General features: G+C 42.5%; 1 protein-coding gene across 2 annotated transcripts in view; it reads right to left on the reverse strand.

Moving 5' to 3' along the window:
• lili (LMBR1-like protein) overlaps positions 1-16,043 on the reverse strand; it is a 120,413-nt gene extending 104,370 nt beyond the window's left edge. The window contains exon 1 of one of the 2 annotated variants that reach the window (XM_065237693.1): positions 15,193-16,043. In XM_065237693.1, coding sequence (XP_065093765.1) covers positions 15,193-15,261 — 69 coding nt within the window. In that variant the 5' untranslated portion in view covers positions 15,262-16,043. The remainder of the gene's footprint in view (positions 1-15,192) is intronic. The other variant, XM_065237691.1, reaches the window with a different exon arrangement.
• Positions 16,044-16,496: the final 453 nt, after the last annotated feature.

Below are 16,496 nucleotides of genomic sequence, written 5' to 3' on the forward strand. Positions count from 1 at the left end.
GACAGTATTCACAAAATCCATGTATTTCGGAACTTGTCCCATCCATATCTCCGGAAATAGTTGAACGCTTCTAAATTTGTTCAACAGCATTCAATGTGATCATAATACCTTTGGTTTGTTGGTTGTATTGTTTGATTCGGTTATGTGGTTGCCGACAAACACCACTTAGCTCCCGAATGTTGTGATTTTCGGCTCTGGTTCCGTTCATAACTCCGGAACCAGTTAAACGAATGAAAATCTATTGAATAACATTCTATATAATCATGGTATCTTTCATTTGGTGGTTGTTGCGTTGAATTCGGTAGAGTGGTAGCCGAGAAATACGTTTTTTTATGTTACGTGCTCACTAGAGTGATGCAAAATTTGAAATTTTTGCTCCACAATACTTAAACGATTTCAAATCGGATCCTGACTAACCTCTCCAAATTTGAACCCATTTGGTGAGAAACTGAGATGGCACAAACCATTTGAAGTTTGTATGGGAATTACTATGGTAAAACCAAGATTTTGATTCATGTCTATCTAATAATTCACCATATCGGTCTGCTTCAAAAGCTTTCAACTGTACTTGTAGGAGCATTTCCCAGCTACAACTTTGCTGAAGACCACTTTTTGATTAAATGCAAGGATTGAAAGTTATCAATGGTTCAATGCGTTGATGTCTTATGATCATGCTCAAACAACTGCTCAGCAGGCAACATTGGTGTTTCTGGGGCGTTGAATAGGACACAAAAATCATGGTTACTATGTCACACTGCAAAATACAATGTTGCCTACAGAGCAGCTGCTTGATCATGTCATTAGTTTACCAATCTCTCAAATAATTAATAACTTTTTTCTGTCTCGTTTTACATAGAAACAATCTTTAGCAAAGTTGTAGCTGAGAAAAATTTCTATAAGAATTGCTATCGAATTGTTTCGCAGCTCAATATGGAAAAAGACTAGAAAGCAATGAACAAAAAGTTGAGATTTCCCATAGTAATTTACATGTAAACTTCAAATGGCTTGTGCGAAGTCTGTTTCTAACCAAATGAGTTGTAACTTTGGGAGGCTAATCAGGACCCGATTTGAAACCATTTAAGCACTGTGGAGCGAAAAAGTCAAATTTTGCATCAGTCTAGTGCTCACACACACATACACAGACAAACATTTTCCGATCCCGTCGAGCCGAATCAATTGGAAGACTATTAGAAAAAATGTGAGTTTTTTTTAAATAAAAAAAAAAAACAAAACACTCAGAAACGTGAAAAAACAGTTGATTAAAAATAAGACCAACTATAAATTTACTCCACCATTATTCTATTTGACAGAACCAGAGTACCAGAATTTTCCAAGGGGGGGAGGTGGCTGTCAAATACGAACAATGGTCACCTACCTCGCATAACTGGTTCCAAACGTAAACAAGTCATAAGAAACCTACAGGGTTTGTTTACGTTTGGAACCAATTTCATACAAGAATGATCAGTAGGCTGATTTGACAGCACGTCCCACCCCAGGAATTTTCGGGGTACATTGACATCACACTGGAGCTGTCAAATAACTCCCGGGCTGGGGAAATTTCCGCAATCTGATGGTAGTGTTAGCACCGACAAACCGACACATAAACTTAACTCTTGATCGAGAATACATAACGGCCGATTCAAATGTGCAGCGATCCCATCTGTCAAAACCATAGAAATGTTTTATCTAGATAAAAATAATTTGTCCGAAAAAGATTAGACACGAACCAACTTATAAATTTAGTACGCGTGTTCGTGGCTAGGATAAATATTTTCCGCGAACACGGCGGCAGATGTCAGTTTTGTGCTTTGATAAGAAATTTCTTTGTAATTTGTATGATTATTCATGTCGGTTTTTTTGGTTTGCGTAGTTACGCCAAATCGACGATCAAATGCATTGTTTACAAACGCTAATACGTCACTTCGAAAAAGTAATCGAATGTTTTGAAATTATTTTTTTTTAATTCAATGGACTTTAAAATGAAAGTCAAAGTTTTACCGAACGTTCGGCTGTTCTGATTTCGGTAGAATTTACCGAACACCAAAACAAAATCTTAGTGTGTACATTTCGGACTTGGGAGCCTTGCCCCACTTTACTCTATCTGCATTAAAATTGGTATTGAGGCCTTTTATCCGAAGTGCAACCAGTACGTAACACGTTTAGCATATACGGAGAATGCGTGTCTCGTTTCGCATACACACCCATATCGTGTAACAACAACAACAACAACAACAACAGCAAAAGGCCAACCAGTTTTCGTTCTGCGTGCACGCGATCCTGTCCAGAATGGGAAGTTGCAGAAGAGCAGATGTGTGCGTGTTTTTTTCTGTTTCTGTTTTAGCAGAGCAAAAATAAACTCTAGAAATTTTTAATTAATGAATTACACAATCCGGCCTTGCCGATAGAGGCAAGGGAAACGACGGCTGCATGGATGGAAAGGCGGCAGATGTTCCCCCTGTCTTTAGAACAGATTTCCGACAAAGAAGGAATGTGAGGAGAATAGAATTTTGAAAATGGATTTCTTCTTCTCGTTTGATGGTTCAGTTTTAAGCTATTTGTTGAAGGTCGAATCGATTGCCGATGCATTAGGCATTTCCGATGTGGTTCGTGTTCTTATTATCTTTAACGATATGTACTCATCCGAAATAGAAATTAAATAGGATTCTTCGAATTGCTTGTTTTTATTTTATTTTCTGTACCCATAGAGATGGTCGGGTCAAGAACCCGTACCCGACCCGAACCCGATAAATTGAAAACTATTTTCACCGTACCCGATCCGAACCCGATCGAATAAATTTTCTAAACCCCGTACCCGGCCCGAAACCGACAAATCAAAAATCTCAATACCCGTCCGTACCCGACACGAACCCGATCCAAAATATCCAGCTAAAACTGAAATTCTCGAAATGCTATTTAAAAATTAAAACTATTGAACAACATATTTATTTTCGAGTCATCGTTCGTATTCAGTATTTTACAGAATAAAGGAGTGAATATGAGGGTAAACATTAATTACCGGTAGGCCAAAAACGCTTATTCATGTGAACGAATGTCAATGTACTCAAAGTTCCCGATGAGAGGTTTGTTCTTCTAGCGTCTAATGTTGCTCCTGTCACTGAAATTTTTTTAGAATCAACATTTTTTCGACTGGTTAAGATGCAAATAATATTACCCGAACCCGACCCGTACTCGACTTGTTCGTTTATTTTGTTACCCGTACCCGACCCGAACCCGACATATATATATTTTTAGAAACTCATACCCGACCCGAACCAGAAAATGTATTTTTTTGAATACCCGTACCCGACCCGAACCCGTCGGGTCCGGGAACGGGTCGGGTTCGGGTAAAAATACCCGTACCCGGCCATCTCTAGACCCAACCGGAAAATATAAGGTTCTATTACAGATTTGCATGAAAAGTAACATGAACAGATTCTATAATGTGAGTTTTTGAAATAATTTTTCAAACAAAATTTGTTTCCCCAAATTCATTGCGTATAGAAAATCATCTCGTGAAGGTTTTGTGCGAACATATGCATTCTGGAAAAGCTTGCTTGTACGCTGCAGTCCATTGAAAGAACTGCCATTACAATTGTCGCATGTAATACATACAACCTTACATTGCACAGTGGGCCTGGAATTAGGTTGTTTAACTTCGAAAAATATACCGATTTCTATACATCATCGATCTCGTAGACATTCATCTCGATTTTTAAATAAAGATTTAAAATTTTTGATCGTTGAAACTAAATCCACAGACAAACAGACATAACACTCACAATCACATTCATCGCAAATAATCTTTTAGTTGGGAATGTGCTTGCATTTGTCATGGTGGCGCCACTGAAGCATTGAGCAAGCCACCACATTTCGAACTTATCAGTGATGCCAGTTCTTTTTCACGTCTAGTTAGTAAATGTCAGATCTTGAAAATGATAAGTGGTCAAGTCATCCCATTGGAGACACATACCACATCTGACGAATACAGAAAAAAAAGTTGTTGAATATTACATCAAAACTGCTGCACATTAGTCATTCCGTTCCTAATATTACGCTGTACGATGTACACAGAATTCGAGAACAAATCATGTTGATGTCTGAAACATTCGATCAATTTTTACCAGTTACAGGGCTGTTACAAAATTTTCTAAATTTGATCCGCGAAATCCGCGATTTCTCAAAAGAAATCCGCGACTTCAAGTACTAATCCGCGACAAAAAAAAACTGTTTTCATTGCCGAAAAATAGCATTACAAGCTTATTGCTTATAGCATATTAGATTTTTGCCTACTCTCAACATAGTGTTCTTTGAAGTACTTTCACATTTTAATTGAGAGCTTTCTATGCCTGTACCATCCAATGCCTGTACCATCCTATGCCCAAAAAAGTAGAGAAATTTTCCAACCCGAAAAATTAATAGACCGGACGGGAATCGAACTCAGTCGCCTCCAGCATGGACTTGCTTTGTAGCTGCGCCTTTTGTAACTTTTAAATTTTTTTAATAGCATTGTATCATCTTCAGTTATTTAGGTATAGTTTAAATTCTGAGTAATTAGTGAAAGTAATAAAACAACCTTACATTATGAGACATTATCGGACTAGATTTGATGAGACAATATTTTTTTTTAAATTAAAGCATTTTCATTTTAAAAGCAAATTTTCTTGAAAATTAACCTTTGCGTCTCTGACGTATTTTGCTGTCCTAAATGTTGTAGTTAATTTGGCTCTGGTTTTCTCAATTTTTTTCCAATTCAAACCAAACACCCCGCACATAATCGAGAAATTACCAAAGATTCATAAGTCACACTTGTTGGTCACGTCGCGGTTGTGTATTTACACGGATATTCCTTGGGTTCTGTCCAATGGTGAGACATTTTCATATTTTTTTTTATTTCTAATACGAACCTAGCACTTTTCGGTGTCAAATCATATTCGAATCGTATATATGTGACTTTGTGGATCATGTAAGACTTATTACTATGTATCTATACCGGAAATTATAGGTTTTCCAAATCGTCCAGGACATCAGTTGATTTGTTCTACTAGATCAACCAAGACTGCAATATCTGTAGTATCGAAAAATGTACAATCAGCTTCAAAGTGTCTATGTGGATCATGCATGATCTATTTCCGAGTAATCCAGATGTTGTAGGTTCTTCAAATCGTCCTGGAGTTCAGATAATTGATCTACTAGATCAACCGAGATTGGGACAATGTCTTTAGTATCGAATTTCAGATGATTTATTCTACTAGTTCAACCATGACTGGGATAAAGTCTGTAGTATCGAAATATGTCCAAACAGATTCATAGTGTCTATATGGATAATGTTTAATTATTTCCACGTTTACCAGAGGAACTAGGTTCTCCAAATCGTCCTGCAGTTCAGATGATTTGTTTTACTAGATCAACAAAGACTAGTATAATATCCGTAGTATCGAAATATCGATTTGGAAATCCTAGAACATTTGGCATACACGAAAGTAGGTTGGCATGATCCACATAGACACTGAAAATTTGTTTGGGCATATTTCGATACTACAGATATTGGATTAGTCTTGGGTGATCTAGTAGAAAAATAATCTGATCTCCAGAATGATTTCAGAACCTATAACATCTTGTATACGTAGCAATAGGTCGGCTATAATCCACATAGACATTTTGAATCTGTTTGGACATATTTCGATACTACAGACATTATACTACAGTTTTGTTTGATGTAGTAGAACAAATCAACTGAACGGTTCGTTTATGATTTGACAACGAAAATTGCTATGTTCATATTGGAAAAAAGAGAATGTCTCACATTGGACAGACCTCAAGGAATTATAATCCGGGACGGAAATGTTACAATGAATTCCACAATTCTTGTGACAGCACATCAGCTTCTTCGCGATTTTCACGACATCATTTAATGTTTTCGCGATTTTCGCGACTGAAAGTTCAAATCCGCGACAAATCCGCGAAAATCGCGAAATCCGCGCCTGTTGTAACAGCCCTGCAGTTATTGATGTTCAATACTTCACCATGAATATCATTGATTGATACATACAATTTTTTTCTTCTGTGTACACATTGAAGTGATGAGCGGTGGTAGAAAGGGCACCAATAAGTGATGCTTTACCTTGTTTAAAAACTTGTTTTCCAATCCCTAAAAAAAGTCTTAGCTTCTGAGAATTTTTTCTACGGATCCGTATTTCTTCAGAATTCAATCAATTCGATAGATCTTCGGAAAATTTCGTAAAACCGACATCACTGACTTCCATCTGTTTTGTTTTTATTCAACATAGCTGACGCGTTGACAGAACGAGGGAAAAGCAACTAGTAAAAAAATTGCATGCACGATGGATGCTCCGGTTGCAAAACATTGCTTGGGAATGTGGATGATAGATGGTGCTAGTGTGCATGCAAAATACACTTGCCGATATTTTTGAAGAATTTTCTTCTAAGAGTTATGTCTGTTTGTCTGTGCTAATTCGTTGACAGCTCGCTACCATACAAAGTCCCACCAAGGGGCGCTGAGATAGTGATTTTTGCTAATGTAATCGTACTTATTTAAAATATTTGCAGTGTACCAAAATTGATGAAATTTTAGATTTCGGTTCCATTTTTAATCCATATAACGAATGTGTATTTACCTCATTACCCCTAAACAACCCAATTAAATCTAGCAGGAAAAAAATATAATAATGGTGAGTTGATCTCGTCCTCGCAAGTTCCTACGTCACGCCTCTCCGAGTCATATGATAACAAAAGACTACCAGCTGAAACATGAACACAGCTGGGTGCAGAGATGCCAGATTATTTTCTATGCAATTCCGTAGACTTATTTCTACGGATTTTTTTTAGTCGAAGGTGATATTTTACGTTAAATGATAAATCGATGAAAGAACTTTTGAAAAAAATACTAGGGACAGCCCTCTGGGGTTGTATGCAATGGTGCCGTCGGACTACGTGGTCTTATATAATAAATGTTATTTGTTAACTGCAGCAGGACTTGTGTTTTGTGTAGGAATAGGAATTTGAGCGGGGTTCTCTCTTTTTGTAGTATGACTATGATTGCCCTGTAAAGAAGCTTTTGATATGAATTTTAGTTGGGACATGTTCAGAAATTTAACTCTTTTGGAAAATCTTAGGATAGTAGTACAGGCATGAATACCATGATACTGTTGCACCTGTAGTTTTTGGCATACTTTCACTGATTGGTTCCCGGGGATCCTTATTCAGCCATAGCAAGATGTGCGCGTGAGGACTTCCACGGTGCTGAAATTCAATCGCGTCAACCAGCTTGTTGAAGTACACGCAGCACGTGACTGGATCATCATTCAGCAGAGTTGCTCTTTGTAGTGCAGTCAATTCCTGGATAGGATCTGTTAAGTCATCGCCATTGTGTCCTTCTGACAATCGATGTAGGATTTTCAACAAAGGGGCCACTTCATCTCACTTGCACTGAGTGTGAGGAACATCGTACGCTTTCCCAATTGTCGCATCATGGTGAACAAATTTCTCTTCCTTTGTTGCCAATACTGTACTGAATTCGGTATTGATTTGAGGAAGGATAGATTTCGCTCAATGCACTGCTCCATGAATAAGGCGGTCCTTAAGGTCAACGTGTAATGTTTGCGGTCGCCGTGCACTTAAAAGTACATTGTAATAGATGGCCGAAACAAATGGCAGGAAAAGCTATCTTTTCGCCGCGCTCGTCATATATTAAAGAAAGAGGAACCCTGTTTTGCGCGGGAACGACGTCCAGGCATTTGTTCTCATTCCAAAGGAGCGTTTCCTGTTGCCCAAGCAGCAATTCTGTCTCATTATCCACGGCAATGGTTTCCAGCTCAATTTGAGGATCCACTACAGGGTTTCAAGACCATCTATGGCGATCTGATCAATTGTGATCCCGTAGAGGTGGTACAGTGGTGTCGTAATCTAATAAGAAAACCACGCTTTAACCGTAGTTTCCTTTATAAAGCCGGACAAGTAAAACGACTTATGGATTACGTGCTTTTTGATGAACACGGTGAAGGCCTGATCATCATCAAGCTGACGGGGAAGAGAGTGTCGTCTCTCTTACATAACGCAAACGGTAGAACAACATTCGAGCAAAAAGAAAATTATCAAATGACTATCATATGACATGTGTGATTTCATTCTGCAACTCCTCAATTTGGTGTAAATTAAACCATTTCTGATCAAAAAGGTTATTACTATGACATCGTTGCTTGCACAAGCACAACATCAGCAGCTCTTATTATGAGAACAACTGAAATACTTACATCCGTGACGGGCTTCGGCGACAGTGTCGTATGACATTTTAGTTTGGTACTGTAATTTGAAAGCTTGTTTTGCACAGAAAATGTGTCGACTACGGTGACCGCTTACAAGACTGGTCTCGACATGACTTTTATTCGCCTTCACACGGCACCGTCGAAATTTTTTCTCTTCAAGCAAAGATGACTGTATATAATGGGAACTTTCGACGGAGTGAAGAGATAGTACGAAGGCCGCCATGTTTCACGCACAGTCTGACGTTTGTTTACTCAAAAACCGGATAAGTGAGCAAGAAAACGGTTGACAAGTTGCAGAGGTGTATTTTACTTTATGCTTCTTTCCCTTCAGAATCAGATTGTAAAATTCGATTCTGAAGGGAAACGTACACTGAAGAAAAAAAAAATCCGTAGAAACTGTACCGAATTCCGTAGATTTTGCCTACGGATCCGTATTTCCGCAAAAATTTGTGAAATCCGTAGATCAACGGAGATTTCCGTAGATCTGGCATCTCGGGTGGCGTAGGCTGGGCAATGTTGCCAGTCCGGCAATAGCAAAGTGAAGAGGTGCGACGCGAACACTGGCGCGGTAACCATAGTACGGTGATAGAGGAAATGCTTCACCAAACCCGAGCGTCTCTTCATCATGGAGGTGCGGCTCAAAACGGCGTTTGTTCTCCATGTTCGTAGTGGCTGATCAACGTCCTAGTGCCAGCGTGGGATTCTAAACAGAGCTGTGCACGATGGTCTCCCGGCGAGACAGGGGGTTGGGACAGGCCCAACAAGCCGCCCTGGAGAAAATATAAAGTTGCAAATACCGAACAATCGGTACAGACCTACGCGAGGAAATAAGCACTACGATTGGAAACTCGGAACATGGAACTGCAAATCACTCGACTTCCCGGGCTGCGAAAGGTTAATCTATGACGAACTTCAACCACGCAACTTCGAAGTCGTAGCACTGCAGGAACTTTGCTGGACGGGATCAACAAGGTATGGAATAGTGGACATCGAGCGGCTACTTTCCGCCAGAGCTATGGCACCACCAACGAGCTGGGAACCGGCTTTGTAGTGCTGGGTAACGAGTGATTGGTTGGCAGCCGATCAACGCGAGGATGTGTAAGTTGAGGATTAAGGGACGTTTCTTCAACTACAGCATCATCAACGTACACTGCCCACACGAAGAGAGACCCGACGACGAGAAAGAAGCGCAGCTGGAGTAGGTATACGACGGCTGTTCGCAACGGGACGTCAAAATTGTTAGAGTATCCGAATCGAAGCAACCAGTGATTCCCTGTTCTAGTATATAAGTGATACCTGTAATAAAGAAAATTTAGTCATTTGTCTACCGCTAAACCGTTCAGTCGAACTTCTTTGCCCTTCCGAATAGTCCAATAGGTTATGGGCCCAGGACAACCGTCGCATAGCAACGTTTGAATTTGTTTGAAGATTTTTTTTCACTTCAGTGTGAAAATTCTGGAAGTTCCATGGAAGGCAACAAAGTGTCGGTTGTTAAACTGAACAATTCCAACTATTCGGTTTGGAAGTTCAAGGCGGAGATGCTGCTGACCAGGGAGGACCTGTGGCGGTACATCGAAGACGCGGCTCCAGAACCGGTGACGGAAGGCTGGAAATCCGGTGACCGGAAGGCAAGAGCGACGATTGCGCTGCTTGTCGAAGACCAACAACACATGCTGATTCGCGAAACGAAGAACGCCAAGGAAGCCTGGGAAAGCCTCAAGAAACACCACGAAAAAACATCCCTTTGTTCCAAGGTTGCGCTGCTGAAACGGATTTGCAACATATCATTCAACGACGGGGACGACATGCAGAATCATCTTTTCGAGCTGGAAGAGTTGTTCACGAAGCTGTCGTGCGCTGGACTGAACCTGGGTGAAGCGTTAATGGTCGCCCTCGTTCTTAGGAGCCTGCCTGATTCGTTCGATACGTTGACCACGGCCCTGGAAAGCCGGTCCGATGAGGAGCTGAAACTGGAGCTGGTGAAAGGGAAGCTGTTAGATGAAGTGGCGAAGAGACGAAGTCAAGGTTCTTCAAGTTCAGCGATGAAAGCAGGATTCCAGAAGAAGAAGAAGAAGCCGTTAACGTGCCATTTCTGCAAGAAACCTGGACACAAGCAATCGGAATGCAGGCTGTATGCGAAGGAATCGGTTGACGGTAAGGAAAAATCCCCGAAGGTGAAAAGCATGCGCAGTGAAAACGAAACCGTTTCGTTTGCTTTGGGAGTGCATGAGCAATCGGACCATGCGGAATGGATTGTGGATTCAGGTGCGTCCGCGCACATGTGCTGTGACTCCGATTTTTTCGAGGAAATCCAGAAGAGCCAAGTGAAAACCGTTACTCTGGCTGATGGAAAAGTTGCGAAGGTCGAAGGTGCTGGTAGCGGAAAAATTTCGTGTTACCATGGAGACGGAAAAACAACCGATGTGTCTCTAAGCAACGTGTTGTTTGTTCCAAGCTTGGAAATGAACCTGATGTCAGTGCCAAAGCTCACAGAGAAGGGAGCTGCTGTGATGTTCGACGCTGGAGGATGTCGTGTTCTTGTTGGTGGTACCGTGGCAATTGTCGCCGAGAAAACAAGTGGCCTTTATAAGGTGAAAACGACTTGTGAAGTTTCGATGGCTGTGAACGACCACCACGAAGTTGATTGTCAGCACGTCTGGCACCGAAGATTTGGACATCGGGATCCTGAAGCTCTAAGCGTGATGCTGAAGAAGAATCTGGTGACCGGCTTGAAGGTGTACGACTGCGGAGTCAAGCAAGGATGCGAATGTTGTCAGCGAGCGAAGCTATGCAGAAAGTCATTCCCTAAATCGGTCGAACGCAAATCTCGTGCAATGCTGGACATTGTGCACACAGACGTTTGTGGCCCGATCGACAATGCATCAGTGTCTGGTTATCGGTACTTCATGACCGTCATTGATGACTACAGTCGATTCTGTGTGCTGTATCTGCTGCGGAAGAAGGAGGAGGTTCCAGAGAAGCTGAAGGAATATGTGGCATACGTGAAAACCCAGTTCGGACGAAAGCCGAAAGCCATCCGATCCGACCAGGGTGGTGAGTACACCGGAAACGAGCTGATGAAATTCTACAAGCAAGAAGGAATCAAGCCACAGTTTACCGCCAGCTACTCTCCCCAGCAAAATGGAGTCGCCGAGAGGAAGAACCGGTACCTGGTCGAGATGAGTCGCTGCATGTTATTCGATGCAAAGCTTCCGGAGTGCTACTGGGCAGAAGCCGTAAGTACTGCTGTCTATTTACAGAACAGGTTACCATCGAAGTCAATTCCCAAAACACCGTTCGAGCTTTGGACTGGAACAATGCCGGACGTAGCGCATTTGAAAGCATTTGGATGTGCTGCATTCGTTCACGTCCCCAAACAAAAGCGCAAGAAAATGAATCCGACAGCAAAGAAGCTAACGTTTGTTGGATATTCGTTGGACCATAAGGCGTATCGTTTTTTGGATCGATCTACAAGGAAAGTAATCGTCAGCCGAGATGCCAATTTCGTTGAGGAGGAGCACACCGCGTCGGAAGTGTCCGAGCGTTCCTTGGACCGGGCAGTGGAATCGCTACCAGTGGAAGAGGTGATTGAATTCGAATTCAGCAAACCAATCAACACTGATGTCAATCCAGTCGGTGAGATCGAGGAAGAAAATTCGAACGATGAGAGCTCAAGTATCTCGTCGGACGATTCAGAATACGATGACGAATCAGATAATGGAGATGCCACATTGATCGAGGACGACGACGATGAAACATGTCAAGTCAGGAGATCGAGCCGAACCACGAAAGGTATCCGACCAGCTCGATATAGTGAGACAGTCCAAGCAGCATCTAGTGGCGAACGAGAGCCACGAAACTACCATGAAGCAATCAATGGGATCAATCGTGAGTATTGGATGGCAGCGATGGATGAGGAATTCCGGTCGTTGATGGAGAATGACACTTGGGAGATTGTTGATCTGCCCGAGAACCGCAAGCCCGTTGGATGCAAGTGGGTGTATAAGCAGAAGGAAGACACCACAAGAAACGTTGTCCGGTATAAAGCCAGGCTGGTTGCGCAAGGCTTTTCACAGAAGTATGGGACCGACTTCGATGAAGTTTTTGCACCTGTAGCTCGTCAAGTTACGTTTCGGACGTTATTGACCATCGCAGCAGAACGTAAGCTTCTGGTGAAGCACCTGGACATCAAGACGGCGTACTTGTATGGAGCTTTAAAAGAAGAGGTCTACATGAAGCAGCCGCCAGGATACGAAACCAAGGGTCCGAATGGAACGGGCGTGTGCCGGCTCAATCGCAGTCTATATGGGTTGAAACAAGCGGCAAGAGTATGGAATCGGACGATTGACGATGTCTTTAAGAAAGCTGGATTTTGTCAGTCGGTGGCAGATGCGTGCCTCTACGTCCGGACAACGAAGGGACAGAAATCGTTCATCCTCATCTATGTTGACGATATTCTTGTCGTGTGCCACAGCGAAATAGAGTTCCGTGAAGTAGTTCACGATTTGCAACGATGCTTCAAATTGACAGTCTTGGGCGACATTCAAGTGTTCCTTGGAATTCAGGTAACTAAATCCGCCAACGGTTACCGTTTAAATCAACAGGCATACATATTGAAACTTGCCGGCCAGTTTGGTCTCTCGGAAGCCAAGGGCTCGAAAATTCCAATGGATCCCGGATATCAGCAAAAGGAGGAGAATTCGGCGGAGCTACCAAAAGGCGACCTTTATCAAAGTCTGGTAGGAGGTTTGCTATATATCGCGGTAAACTCACGGCCGGATATTTCCATCAGCGCTTCAATTCTGGGACGGTCCGTTAGTAAACCGAGGACCAAGGATTGGATTGAAGCCAAAAGGGTGCTGCGGTACCTTGTCCACACACGAAATTTCGCGGTGCAGCTTGGATCATCGAACGCTGCATTGATGGTCTATTGCGATGCTGACTGGGCCGGGGACACCCGAGATAGAAAATCAACGTCTGGATTTCTAATCTTCCTCGGTAATGGCGTTGTGAGTTGGGCATCAAGAAAGCAGTCATGTGTGGCGCTTTCGTCCACTGAGTCTGAATTCATCGCCCTGGCTGAGGCTTGTCAGGAAGTGCAATGGTTGCCATCATCGGCGACATGGGCAATCAGGCTAAACAGCATGCAACAACAGTATCGAACGACAACGGCCAACGATGCGTGAACTTTACGGTCTCCCGGGGTATCCGAAGTACCTTTTTTCCCCGCAAGGATATCCACAAAGCCACCAGCACACAGAAAACCAAATCGATCGCGTTCTAATCGACGGGAAATTCTTCTCCGACATTATCAACGTCCACACGTACTGCAGTGCGAACATAGATTCGGACCACAACCTAGTTGCAGTATGCATGTGCTCAAAACTCTCGACGGTGCAAAACACCCGTCGAAGTCGAACGCCGCGACCCAACATTGAGCAATTACAGGACGCCGGAGTTGCCCAGGATTACGCGCAGCAGCTGGAAGCTGCACTACCCACGGAAGAGCAGCTTGCTGCAGCTTCACTTGAAGATGGCTGGAGGGACATCCGTTCCGCCATAGGTAGTACTGCGGCGAATGCAAACTGTTAGTAGGGGAGAAGAATGCAGAACGGGCGAGAATGCTGCAACACCGCACGAGATTGAATGTAGAGCGATACAGACAAGCGCGGAACACGCAAAACTCGGTTCTTCAAAGGAAGAAGCATCAGCAGGAAAGCCGAGATCGCGAGGCTATAGAAAATCTATACCGCGTAAAAGACACACGGAAATTATACATGCCGCAAGCCGATTTGTGCATGGACTTGGACGGTAACCTTCTCATGAACAAGTGTGAGGTGATTGAGAGGTGGAAGCTGTACTATGACGAGCATCTCAACGGTGATGCAGCAGACAACGAGGGTGGCACGGCAACAGACCTTGGAGCACGCGCAGAAGAGGACAGGCTACCGACCTCTGATCTTCAAGAAGTTGATGAGGAGATCGGTCGGCTGAAGAACAACAAAGCAACTGGTGTAGATCAACTACCAAGTGAGCTATTCAAATACGGTGGTGAAGCACTGGCTAGACCGCTGCACTGGATAATTGCCAAGATTTGAGAGGAGGAGATATTACCAGGCGGATTGGACTTCCTATCAATGCATCGAAGACAAAATACATGAAAGGATGAGGTTCTAGGGAAGACAATAATATTAGCCTCCTACCCCGAGTTCAGATTGACGGTGACGAAATCGAGGTGGTCGATGAGTTCGTGTATTTGGCCTCACTGGTGACCGCCGGAAATGATACCAGCAGAGAAATTCAAAGACAGCCGTGCATAATCTGCAGAAAACTTCCTGCATTATATAGGTACCGATTAATGAAAATATTCCAGAAGCGTCATTTTTTCTACCGACGAAACCGGTATATATTTTTTACATATACCTAGGTAATACTGATTTTTGGGAAAATTTGATAAGTTCCTGATAATGTTTTGAGAAATTTTAGAGTGATTCTTGACCAAAACACGAGCAATTATCCCAATAAAATAAAAGCTTGATACTAGTTTAGAGCTGGTGCTGAATTTGTTATGAAAATAAATATACCAACGCGCAGGAGATAATTCGATGGAATGAAGGTTGAGGGCTCGTCTCTGTATAATTTTACCCTGCGTTTGAATTGCATAATGTAAATAACAAGCACCACAATTAAACAGTTTACTGATTGTTTAATTGTGTCCCGAATTCCCCACAAGCCACGTCAATCATCGCAATCGAATTGTGGCGAATAGGCGACGGAGCTGTAACCCCGTAACCCAATTACGCGATAAGCGAAGAGAAACTATACTGCTCACATATTCGATATAGGTATATCGAGCATATCAGGACTGATTGGGAGGAAAAACCAATAAAACTAAATAAAAAACACTTACGATATGCTCCCGGACGGTGTTGTGGAAGATCTGCTCCCGGATATCGGCCACCTCTTCCTCTTCGTCCATTTCTGCCACGGGAAGCAGCAGCGAGGCGGCAGCCGAGAGATTGGGATTGAGAAAAATTTTGACTGCTCTGTTGATAAGTTTGGTGGATTATTTTCTTTTCCGTTCACTGTTTTTTGCTTTGTTTCGCTGATTTAAAATATTTTTTACATCACTAGGGCTTGTTTAATTTTCCCTGTTGCTGCTTTCTCGATTTCATAAGGAAGAATGCCCTTTCTCTTCTCGCTTTATTGGCGATTACTACACATACAGAAAATTGGTTACATGTAAGCCGTTATTCTCTATTTTATGCACTTTCACTCTGCATTTTTTTTTTGTATTTGCTGCCGATGAAAATTTCGATTTTTTCCTTGACACTTTTCCTCACAATTTAATGATTACCAGCTCCTTATATCAAGGAGAATTTTCATCGATTTTATATTCTTTTGCACCCGCGACGATTCCGTGTCTTGATTTTTCCAGATCTTCTTCCTCCAGCAGAACCGAAAATATAATCATTCCAAAATTGCGACGTTTTCAGTAGATACTGTTGCTAGGGGGGGAACATCAAGCAAAATGTATCAACGTTGTATCTTCACTTTGGTCTTGTTCGGGAAAACACTTCTGTCCGGACGGACGGAACAACCTCCACCTGGGGAAAACGGAGTAGTTCACACGAGTCGCATCCAAAGGCAGAGTCGCCACCGCTGCACACAACGAATCGATTTCAATCTAGGCGAAGTAAACACTGAACACTGATGTGAACTTCCACGGCGGACGAGACGAGATCGACGAATATCCGTTGTCGTTTACTGCGTTTGCTTCTTTTCACTGACTAAACAGGAGCAGAACCGAGAGGAGAGCAAAACAGTAACTGCGCTGGTGGTGGAGTGCGAGGAAAACAACGCACGCACACCAAGAGGAAAGACGAATGCAAGAAGAAGAGGGAGTACAAAAAAATGTAACGGTTAGTTTTTTGACGTTTTGCGTTGTGTTAGCCCAAATAACCGAAGGGTGCGAGTTAGCCCACTGAATCGCGTCGGTGATGCTCAGTAATGTTGCATTTCAAAATAACTGTTCCAGATCTGGGGTGAGGACTGTTTCGGGTAAATTTTCCTGTAGTTGAATAATCGTTTAATAAATGTATACTAGTGTCTAATTTAAACGCTAAATATTGTTTAAGGAAGCCAAGATGTCCAATAAACGCTGAATAATAAAACATTTGATCGAATAAGTTGTGTTGCAACTCATGGAAGTCA

This window comes from Ochlerotatus camptorhynchus, unplaced genomic scaffold (assembly GCF_037179485.1).
Source record: "Ochlerotatus camptorhynchus isolate MF236.1 unplaced genomic scaffold, CSIRO-AGI_Acam_v1.1 ptg000639l, whole genome shotgun sequence".
Classification (NCBI taxonomy): domain Eukaryota; kingdom Metazoa; phylum Arthropoda; class Insecta; order Diptera; family Culicidae; genus Ochlerotatus; species Ochlerotatus camptorhynchus.